The sequence below is a fragment of the Pundamilia nyererei genome, unplaced genomic scaffold, assembly GCF_000239375.1.
Source record: "Pundamilia nyererei isolate P.nyererei 1_Seehausen unplaced genomic scaffold, PunNye1.0 scaffold00188, whole genome shotgun sequence".
Classification (NCBI taxonomy): domain Eukaryota; kingdom Metazoa; phylum Chordata; class Actinopteri; order Cichliformes; family Cichlidae; genus Pundamilia; species Pundamilia nyererei.
In genome coordinates, this window is record NW_005187589.1 from 439839 (window position 1) to 451055 (window position 11217).

The window sequence follows — 11217 nt, forward strand, 5'->3', positions numbered from 1 at the left end:
AAGCTGTAAGCTAATGATAGTTATATAAGAGCAGATGCTGCTGGTGCAATAAGCTGTACGTCCAATGGATGATGATCTGATTAGTCGACTAATCGCAAACATAATCGGTGACTAGTCGACTATCAAAATAATCGTTTGTGGCAGCCCTAGTAACAAAGTGGACATTTCTCTGAAACGAGCTGGCGCTCATTAAGCAGAATGGCTTTTAAAACCATAACTGTAAATTGCATCCATCTGTTTTAAAATCTGTGAGCATAAAAAAGAGCCGCCCTCCATTAACACTCGTGTAGTATAAGAAAAAAACGAATTTCAAATGATTGTTGGTCTATGGAGCGTTTCATACCTACACATCAAACCTACGTATGTTTGAAACTCTGTCTTTGTCCTCAGAACTCTCCATACTTCTGTCTGAAATAAATTCTCCAACTTGACGTTCTTCAGAAGAGTGAAGCGGCTGCTCTCACTGGAGAATATTTACATTATAATTCAGACGTATTACACATGTACTGAAAAACCACAATAACTCCAAAAACCCTTCTGCATAAGTCTATTTCTTCAGGATCACGGTGCTCCAGCCGGGCCACGGGCTTGTGCTAGTCATCAACTGCCTACTCAGAGTAAGACATACGGTACCACGTGGTTACAGGAGGCAGGAAATCAAACTAACTCACCTTCATGTTGCCTAGCCGTCTGGCTCGGTCAATCACGAGAAACTTCTTTATGAGGTCTCTGAGGAGACAAAGGAAAAGTCAGTGAATCCACAGCTTCACAGTATAGTTGTACAGCACTGTCTCTGTGGGACACAACCACTCATGTCTTTCCAGCACTGTCACAATGACAAATATCTCCTCATTAAAGGGTGACTGACGGCCTATTACAGGTGACAAAGTGAGGTGTGTCCATCTGACAATCTCCAACTGAAGCAACTGAGAACATTTTTCAGCAACACCTTCATCAGACTATAAATCAGAACATAAACATCCACAGGTTTTCTCTCACAGGTGGCTGTAGCTCAGGAGGTAGAGCAGGTCACCTACTGATCGGAAGGTTGGAGGTTCGATCCCAGGCTCCTCCAGTCTGCAGGCCAAGTATCCTTGGACAAGATACCAACCCCAAGCTGCTCTCCGATGCATCCATCGGAGTGTGAGTGTGTGTGAGTGTGGTTAGAAAGCACTCAGTATAGCGGTGGTGTGACCGGGTGAATGTGGCGTGTTGCATAGAGCGCTTTGAGCACTCCGGGAGAGTAGAGAAGCGCTCTATAAGAATCAGTCCATTTAAAGCGCGATACCTGCCGATGAACAGAAAGCTAACATATCTCAGATCCAACCATCTGCTAGCAGGCTGATAATTACGACAGCTGGATGCTGACAAGTCGACTATTTCTCATTTGTGACTGAGTCACACTGTGTCTGAACTGTGGGAATGACACTTAACAAAGAAATATTTTGATTTAATGGGAATACTTATGGCATCATGGACTTCCAAAAGGAAAACAATTAAAGACACTTTAGACTGTTTCTGCGTTTCCATGTAAGCATTCACACAGACAATGGCTGTTCAAAGTCACTCCAAGAGGACGTTTTACAGGAAAACGTCAAAACAGCGGAACCCCGACTGACGAAATTAATTCGTTCCCGAGGGTCTTTCGTAAGTCGAAGCACCCATCGCGCCTTTTGAGTGAACGATAGGCTATAGGCTAATAGCTAACAGCGAAGCGCAAGTACGAAAGCCAAGGGGTTGTCACATGATTCGGAAGGCATTGTAGGCATTGTGGGCTCAGCCAATCAGAGCCAGCGGATTTCGTAACACGGGCAGAAATATTGCCGTTCAGCGCCTTCGTAACTTGAATTTTTCGTAAGTCGGGGTTCCACTGTATATCCAAGAATTCATGTAGTTAGAACGAACTTTAATAGGAACTGTGAGCGAAGACACTGAGGTAGAGGAGAATCCTTCAGGTCCGATCAATGAGCTCCTAACAAGTCCTAAGGTAGCAGCTCATAATACTCGTTTCCTCTTGTGCTGGGACATTTCTCCAGTCTGTCTGCTTGTCTACATTCAACAGCAGCTGCTGGAGAGGCGGCGGGTGTCCCTCTGTGCGGCCTGTCACAGTTTGATGGATGGGACACTGTGGTGTGGACTGTGTAAGAAAGATATTCATAATTGTGGGAATATTAAAAATCCCTTCCTCTGTTGGCTGCTAGATAGATGGCTTAAGAGTGGGAAGCTGTGACTTTGCTGAATTATCAGTGGAAGCTGTGACCTCTCCACAGTCACTGCATTAGAACTTAGTGACACACACTCCCACCCAGAGTGCCTGTAATCATTCCTGCTCCTCAGGCTGTTGTGATGGGTGTTGTGCACTGGGTGGGGAACCAGTCTAAAAAGGCCAGGTGTGTCATCAGTGACTGCAGATCCACCCAAAGTGCCTCTTTAACCACAGGGACCCTCAGGAAACGGCCCCAACAGCCGTTTGAAGTTTTACACCGAGTCATGTTAGTGTGTCAGTCAGCCTCAGTTGGGATACGACTGGCCACATCCTGCAAACAGGTCCACCTGCAGGCCTTTTTTGAGCAGCTGTACCACCATCATGCATCTGCATATCCAATAAGTACTGAAGTACATATTGGGGTGGTTGTGGGTCAGGAGGTGGAGGAGGTGGCCTTCTAATCAGAGCGGGTGTGAGTCGACCTGTGGCAGCTCCAGTCTGCATGCCAAAGGGAAGGATGCTAACCCGGGGTTGCTCCCGATGCGTTCACTGGAGCACGACTGTGTATGACAATTCCTAAGGTACACACAACGAGTCAACATGTTTCTATGTTACAATAAAGTTTAAAGACATTTCTAAAGTTGAAATGAAACGAGCCTCCTGAGCGATGAACTCTTCTGCTCCAGGAGTCACAGCGTTTGATGGGTTTACTGTCAGCAATCACAACCTACTCCAGTTTCTAGTGTTTCATAAATTACAATTGTTTCCACAATGTCTGTGTTCTTAGCAAAGTCTCACTGTACAGATGTTTTCCACTGTAAACACATTCATGCAGGGTTTCTTTCTGCTTTCACTCTGACAGAAGCATCAACCTTCCAACAGGATGGCCTGTTCTACCTAAATAACATTCACAGCCACTCCTGTGGTTAACGATAAAGACCAACATTGGCAGACCGATTGCTGGGTTGTGTGTCTGATCCCCTGCATGATGCCCACATCTTACTTGACATAGAAATCCAGATGACGTGGGAATTCCAGTTTTGCAGCCAGAATCTTCTGATAGATTCCAAATGGATTGTCATCAAAGAAAGGTGGATACCTGTGGAAAGACAGAAACGTCAGCCCAGCCTGCTCATGTGAAGCTACAGACACACACTGACACACAATCACAATTCAGGATCATGATGCAAGGAACAGGTAACAGAGGCAGGAGCTAAAAGGCTCGCGCTCACCCGAGTCAACCTATGAACGAACATGTGAGCGGTCACCATTGTGGTGCAGACAGTGCAGTCTTTGTCCACAGCTGATGATTGTGTGTGTGTCTGTGTGTGTACGCGCCCTCTACCATCCATCCACTGAATGCTTTCCCAGCTCTCAATTCTTCTTTTGGCCTGGACAAGTCATCACCCACAAATTACATAATGGCAGCTGCCTCTAAAGACATTGCACACGGAGCAGCGAGGCACATAATAACAGTTTGTCACACCCTGCTTGTGTTCCCAGTGAAACGTTGCAGCCATAAAACGGTTGGATGTGGGGCCTGTGGGAGCTGCAGTTCCTCTGAAACTGATGCTGTCACAGCTGAGGAATTTAGGTCAGATCGAGAATGCAAGTCATCCACCTCAAAACATCCATTTACCCTGTGTGAAGATCAAGCTTCACACACGACTATGCTGCGCTCCACCGACAAGCTTCTTCAGTTCTAAAGACGTCTTCAAGCAACTTAAAGGAGTCCAGCTGCTTTCTTTCCAAGCTGCTTAGACGACATGACCTGGATGACTGAGGACCTACACAGTTACACACACATATACACAAACTACATATGTGTATGATTTTCTGTAGATTAGTAGAAAGACAATCTTCTCATTAAATATCCTTTTTGTTGTTCATTGGCATTTTGACATAATTTGGCTTTTGAATGAAAAATAAAATTCCCGGCTCGCCCCGGGAGCTTGAGGGTCCTGCACAGTGTCTTAGCTGTTCCCAGGACTGCGCTCTCCTGGACACAGATCTCCGATGTTGTTCCCGGGACCTGCTGGAGCCGCTCGCCTAGTTTGGGAGTCTCTGCACACAGTCCCACAGGATCTTAGCTCGGTCATTCTCCACCACCCTTGGGGGCGTCTCTCATTTTGACCTCGGGACGTCCAGGCTGCATTCGGCACAGATGTTCCTGTACACTATGCCAGCCACTTGGATATGAAGCTCCCTGCACGCCCTGCCTGCTGGCATCTTGCACCCTGCTGTTATGTCTGGAGTAGGGCTGGGTTTTGATGATCGATTTATGGATAACGTGATATCGATTCATCAAAATCCTGAATCGACTTTTAAATACAAATTTATTTTGGCCGAAAGGCCAGAATCTCAGGTGAAACCTCACAAAATTTCAACAACCACCAAACAGCTGAAACAGTGAATGAGAGCAGGAACACGGACTCTGCACAGAGACGTGAACACAAAGCTCGACCCGCCGACGGCTCAGGGTCAGCGAGATGTGACTTTCTCGCCGACGGCACGGACACTGAAAGCTCGCTGATCCTGATGTGTCGGCGGGTCGAGCTTTGTGTTCACGTCTGTTTTTGTGCTGATTCTGAAGCTGCAGGTTTGATCTCTCTCCAAACAATATTGACTGAACCAGCAGCCAAAGAAGATCCAAACTACGCTTCACATAAACATCGTCATGGATTCACTCTGACTTTTGCTGTTTTGCTTCCACCACACCACTTCCTGCTTCTCTCTCTCTGCATTATTCACTTGCTCGTTACGCACCAGTCTGAGCACCAGCGCTGTCAGCCGCTGCTTTGTTTTACTTCCGACAACAGAGCCTCATTTCTGCCGTTCAACACTAATCAAATTAAAACTTCTTAAAATTATGCAAAACGCCGTGTCTGTAATCAACCCTGTAACTCTGCTTCACCTCAGCAGCATCAGGTCATGTTCACATGTTGATTCATGGTTTTCTTTCGTTTTCGTTCTACTGCAGAATATTTTTAAGGTTGTCTGCTTTACAAAGTCAGGCCAGAAAAATCTGCTTCATGTTTTTCTGTTTTATCCTCAGTTACTTTGATCGGCTGTGATGCTCACACCTGTGATGAAGTCTCACAAGCGTCAGCTTTGTTTTGATATATAAAAATATGGATGTGTGCTGTGATCAGGATTACAATATTTCTGGCTGTCTGAGGCAAAATTTCCCGATTCAAATCGATTCTACAAATCAGTGATGACACCCAGCACCATGCTGGACTGTCTCAGGGGCATCTTTACACACCTGGGGTCTTGCCTGGTGTATAGACCCCAGCCTCTATGGATCTTGTACTCAGAGCTTGTTCCTGTGCTGCCATGATTAGTGCTCTGTGCTGTCTTTCAGTCCAGCTTTGTCCAGCCTCTGGTAGGATTCTGGATGGCAGCCACCTCCTCTAGCTGCTGTTCCATGATGGTTCCTCCTCTTCCTCGGGTCTCTGCTGCCTGAGGTACTCCCTAAGCATGCCGTCATGTTTGGCCATCTTCCTGATGTACTCGCAGATGTTCGTTGTCTCATCCTGGACCGTGCTGCTGACGCTCTCCAGTCCCCGGCCTCCTTCCTTCCACTTAGCCTACAGCCTCAGGCTGCTGGACGTGGGGGGAAAGCTTTCCTGGCAGCCTCTTCATGGTTAATGTACACATTACTTTAAATTTGAATATTAGCGCTGCAAAATGGAGCCTCTGCTGATTGCAAGGGAACGTTACAATAAAGAAGAATTCTCCAGAAACCAGTTGCATCCACAAAGCTAACCAATGTGAGGAGATCATGGGCTTTTCTAAAGTAAGATCCTGTCCTTGTAAAATGCCCTCGAATGAGATTTTATGTCAGCTTCATGAAACAGCCTCAGGGGAACCTCTGAGGTGTTCATTCAATTACTAGAAAGCCTGAAGAATCACTAAATGATCATGCATCGTAGGCTTGTTCCAGCATTTTCAAATCAGATTGTATTGACGGCTGCAGTGTGGAGGAACTGGAGTCCAGACCAGCAAGTGTCCCCTCCAGCAGCTCCATGTAACCACCAGGCTGATGCTCTGCTGAGCTGAGGTGGAAAATCAGGTAGTGCAGAAAAGTAAGTTGTAGAAGAAATAAGGTTTCATATACACGGCCACATGTACTGCAACTGCAAATACAAAAAGGGTACTGGTTTCCATTAAGGACAGGAATATGGGCCCAGAAGTAAAATTATAAGGGAGACTTTCCCCCTCATCCTTGACTTGATGTTTTTCCTACACAAGCTTTGGCCCAAAGCAGGATGATCTACTGATGCTGAGTTCTCAAAAACAGCTGCTGCATTCTTTGGTGGAGACGTGTGACAAACAGCTTCACGGCGATGCTGAATGAAGAGTCTTTGTCCAACTGTGGAAGTGTCCCTCTGCTGGGAGCAGCACAGCCTTTTCCCACATACACCAACACTTCAACGCCTGCTCACACTCATACTTGGAAAAAGGTCACATTCCTTCCACCAATTCAAAGCCATGGAGCTTTTCCCAGCAAAACACAGAACCAGGCTCACAGAAAGGTGGCATTTCAGTGCAAGTGGAGGAGGGCGCTCCACGGGGTTCGGCGTGATTGATGTAAGAGCGTTATGTAGTCTGCACAGGTGTCAGTGGCACATCAATATGAAACTCTGTGAAAGCTTTTTTCCTTTCAGACTGGAATGTGTCCGAGTCACTGCTTCGTGTGTCCCTCCAGACAGACGGTCTGAAGATTTTGCACTGAGACACAGAGTCCACAGTTTAACTCTTTCTTCCATCCTCAGGCAGTTTGTGTTAAGCCCCGCCCCCCGTCACTGAGGGACATTTCAGTTAAGATCCTCTTTCCTCCGTTTTGCTTAGTTGCAGAACAGAAAGTGATGCAGTGCACAAACAGACGACTCTGAGGAAGCCTAAATCCACAGAAACACTGTGGGAAGTTCTCACCGATGCTAAACCAGCTACTCGCCAGTTGGCTTGAAAACCTGTTTTTCTGTCTTCACTCATTTTGTGGTAAAGTACTCCTGCCATTACTTTCAAAGGGTCTCTGGCATGTTGTAGTGCTTCCACCCTTTGCACAGTGCTGTACATAATGCAACATGCACTGTGCAGTGAAATCATTGCTGGATTAATGTCTCTGAAACAAGCCAATCACAGCCTTCAGCACTGCTGGAATGCCACAGACGAATGGAAATCCTTATTGTTTGTGAGCACATGAGAACAAACAGAGGTGCTTTCTATAAGGATCAGTGCTGTTGTTCTTCCTGTGCTACAATGAGGCCCATTCACAGATTAATTTGTCCCAGCTCTACAGCCTCTAATAATGACAAGATTTCCCAGCACGAGACAATAACAGCAGTAATGCAGGTCTCTCCTGGAAATGAGATTTTTACCTGTAAAAACAAAGGACTAAAAAGTCAAAGTACGATTAACTGAACAATCCTTCTGCTCCATGAACACAAACCACTGCAGTGGTCTGCTCTCTCCGTGCTGCTTTATGTCTACCCAAAAGCTTATTTCAGGCATGTGAGGGAGACCTCGTGGTTGTCAGTGTGTACCTGCCTTATTGTGTGTATCTGCAGATATTTCTCTGAGCTGTCAGACTGTAGATTTCAGCACGTCTCCCTCCACATATCAGCCGTGGCCTTGGGCCTGACTTTAACCTCCTAAGACCCAAAAGCTTCCACAGGATACATTTTGAATCTCTTTGATATTTGGGCTGATTGGGTCCTGATGAATGTAAAAACAAAGAATCACCAGATTTTTTTCTACCTTATTTTTGTTTCTAAGAAAAATGAGAGCCACATATGAAGATGTTCGTTTAAAATGTTGATAGAGCAGTAGCAGCATAACGTCCTCGTCAGTGGACATCAGGCCCTTGTAGAGCAAAAGTGAGTATTTTGGTCTAAATAACCCAAAATGTGATGCCCACATATGTGGACGCAGGTCCTAGGAGGTTAAAGGTCAAACAGGTTCGACTCTGACTGCCTTTTACAAAATGAAGGAGTGCAGATTTACCCCAGTCGGTCTAATGGAGGAGAGTGCCCTCTAGTGTTTACAGCAGGTGTAGCGATGTTTACCATAGACTGCACCACTTACCCAGCCAGCATTTCAAAGATGAGGATGCCCAGAGCCCACCAGTCCACTGCCCGGCCGTGACCTTTGCTTTGGATGACTTCAGGGGCCAGATACTCAGGAGTCCCACACAGAGTCCAGGTCCTGATTGCCAGAGAGGACATCAAATATTTATTCCATCTCCTGCTTCTTCAATCCAAACCTACTTGTGTGACAGCTGAGTTATTATGAATAACAGGTTTCATTGTAATTTTCTTTCTGTCAAAGTTATTGATTCTTTCCATATAACTAGCAGAGTAAAAACAGCTTTGGTGTGAAATGGCTTCATGTTCAGATCATAAATGAATGTTTTTAATTCATCCAGTGGCTAAACTGGCCACAGAAGACCAACGTGAGCCTTTTTATGATGAAGGATTTCAGGTGATTCTAACATCCTTCTCAGTTGTATTTGCATCACCATGATGCTTCTGCAGTTGGTCCAGAGACAAGATGCAAACACAAACAGTTCTGTGATCCCGTTATCATTTCTTGTTGTAACCTTTACGTTCCACACTTGCATTCTGGCCCAGCTGTGTCATCTTCAGTATTACCATGAGGATGTGGGGCCTCAGTGTGGACGTGGAAGAGTAATGGATCGATGTCTGCCTGGGTGTAATGTGGGCGGGCATAGGGCTGTTTGCTACAACCGTATATATCTGATGACGATATAAAAACCTCCATCGTTTCATTTTACGCTGTCGTTTGTTTCGTGGTGTCGCAAAATAAACTGTTTACGTTAATATTTGTTCATGTTCTGATGTCACTGTAGTGGCTGTGTTCATTTCTTAACGTTCTCTCTTTCTCTTATATTTAATATCACCACACTACGGACGCCTGTTTTTATGCGTCGTCGTTAGCAACAACGACGGTAACAGCATCGCGTGTCCGCTTGTTTATGTTCCACATAAACCTTTCACAATAAAGCTCAAGATCCTGTTGAGACTTTTCAAAATAAACTGAATCACGTGACAGATGCAGATTATTTACAGATGAGAAGTAAAAAAGACGCCAGGTGCTAAAAAACAAAGCTCAGACTCAAACGTTAGAACAGGCTTCTCCCCGCAGCACGCCGTGTAATAAATACTCACAAAGAAAACGGCGCCGTTACAACTTCTGTCTAAAAACGTATCGTTTCAGCATCGATTAAAACTCCAGCTACACGACGCGCAGCAGGAAACACTTCACGCAAGTCGAGCTGCCCGAGATTCACAGACTCTACAGGAAATGTGACATTTGTGTGATTTACATCGTTATCGGACGATAGAGGTCTGATATCAGGACATGAAGTCTTGGTCATATCGCACAGCCAGCAGTGAAATCAAATACTGAGCAACAAATGAAGGAGGTGCGAACAATAACGGGAAGCAGCTTTAGAGATGCTGTCTGTGTGCACTGCCTTACACTTAATGCAATATGCTGCTTTAGTCAACTATAGTCACATTTGTAAACCTCCTTTCAGTTGGGACACACGATAATGTTACCTTCAGAACAACTTACGCCCGTTCTAGGGTGGACACAGTCTGAGACACAGGCTCAATCGTGTCGACCAGAACTTTTCAAAATAAGTGAAATGACAATTTGTGAGGTGAAAGAATAAACATGCACAACACTGTTTCAGTCTCTCCACAAAGAAGAAGTCCACCAAAGGATCCCATACTTAGAGGAGCCTTGGAAGATCGTCCTGACTCCACACAGCTAAACAAGCACGCTGGTGAGAGCTGCTTTTGATGCATACAAACTCTCCTGTTATTGTGCAGACGCACATGATCACATGCTCCAAATCCCAGAGTGGAGAACAGATTTATAGACTGTCACGTTAATATAGTGGCAGCCATGTTTAGAGAGACAGCAATCCTGTCAAATGCTACCATTCATGTCCATAAATGCTTTACAACGTCCACAGTGTGCGAATGGAAAACACACAAAGCTTCCATTAAATGCATGTACCGACCGAGAGGTGGGACACAGCCTGGACAGGTTGCCAGACTAACACAGACACACTCACACCTACACACAGTTTAACCCCTCCACCTGCATGTGTTTAGACTGGCAGGAAGTCGCAGTAACCTGGAGAGAACCCACTGGGAGAAAATCATCAGTGAATATGGGCAACAGAGGCATTTATAACTGCTGCTGTTGACCCCGCCCACATGTTTAATTGTCTCTCCCTCTCCGTCCTCAGAATTTACAGACCAATAAAAGGCTTAAACTGATCTGTATTCAGACTGGATACAGCTGGTGCTGGACACACACCCACACTCTGCTCTCACCTGGATCTGAAGCTGTGCTGTGAAGCATGAAGCGCAGAACAGGAACACAAATCTGTAACTAAACTAATAAAGGACATCAGCTGCTTTGCAGCAACTGGTGACACACCAGCAGACTAATGGAACCAAGAAAAACCAGCCGACACTATTAGTCACAGCATCGCTCCTGCACATTTCAGTCAGGCGTGTTTTAAATGTGCATCACCTCTGCATCATCTTTCTGCCACAGCAACCGAAGTCTTACTTAGTCTATTACTGACAAAGCAGCCACGCCAGTGTGTGAGCGCACTGCAGCAACACTGGGCAGGTTTCATCCTCCGACACAGAACATTAGAGGACAACATCAGAAGATAAGACTGAAACACATCATCATCACTACAGCTGTTTGTCGAGGTGCTGTGATGAAATGACTCGACCGAACTCGCCTGTGATGGAAGTCTAGAGCAGATTACTTACATGAGGCTGTGCATGCTCCTGTGTAGCTGATTGACACTCTCTGCATGTGCCACACACACGCACACACGCACACACGCACGCACCACACACACCACACATACACACGCACACACACACACGCACACGCACACACGCACACCACACGCACACATATCTTGTGGGGACACCTAATTGACATAATGC

The 11217-nt window shown here is 45.8% G+C and overlaps 1 protein-coding gene across 2 annotated transcripts in view; it reads right to left on the bottom strand.

Annotated features, from left to right (window-relative positions):
* prkx (protein kinase X-linked) overlaps window positions 1-11217 on the bottom strand; it is a 38076-nt gene that overhangs the window by 9292 nt on the left and 17567 nt on the right. For both annotated transcript variants that reach the window (XM_005747093.1, XM_005747092.2), the window contains 3 exons: window positions 8297-8416; window positions 3210-3305; window positions 672-729 (listed from right to left, as the gene is read on the bottom strand). In XM_005747093.1, the coding sequence (XP_005747150.1) occupies window positions 672-729; window positions 3210-3305; window positions 8297-8416 (274 nt within the window). The remainder of the gene's footprint in view (window positions 1-671; window positions 730-3209; window positions 3306-8296; window positions 8417-11217) is intronic.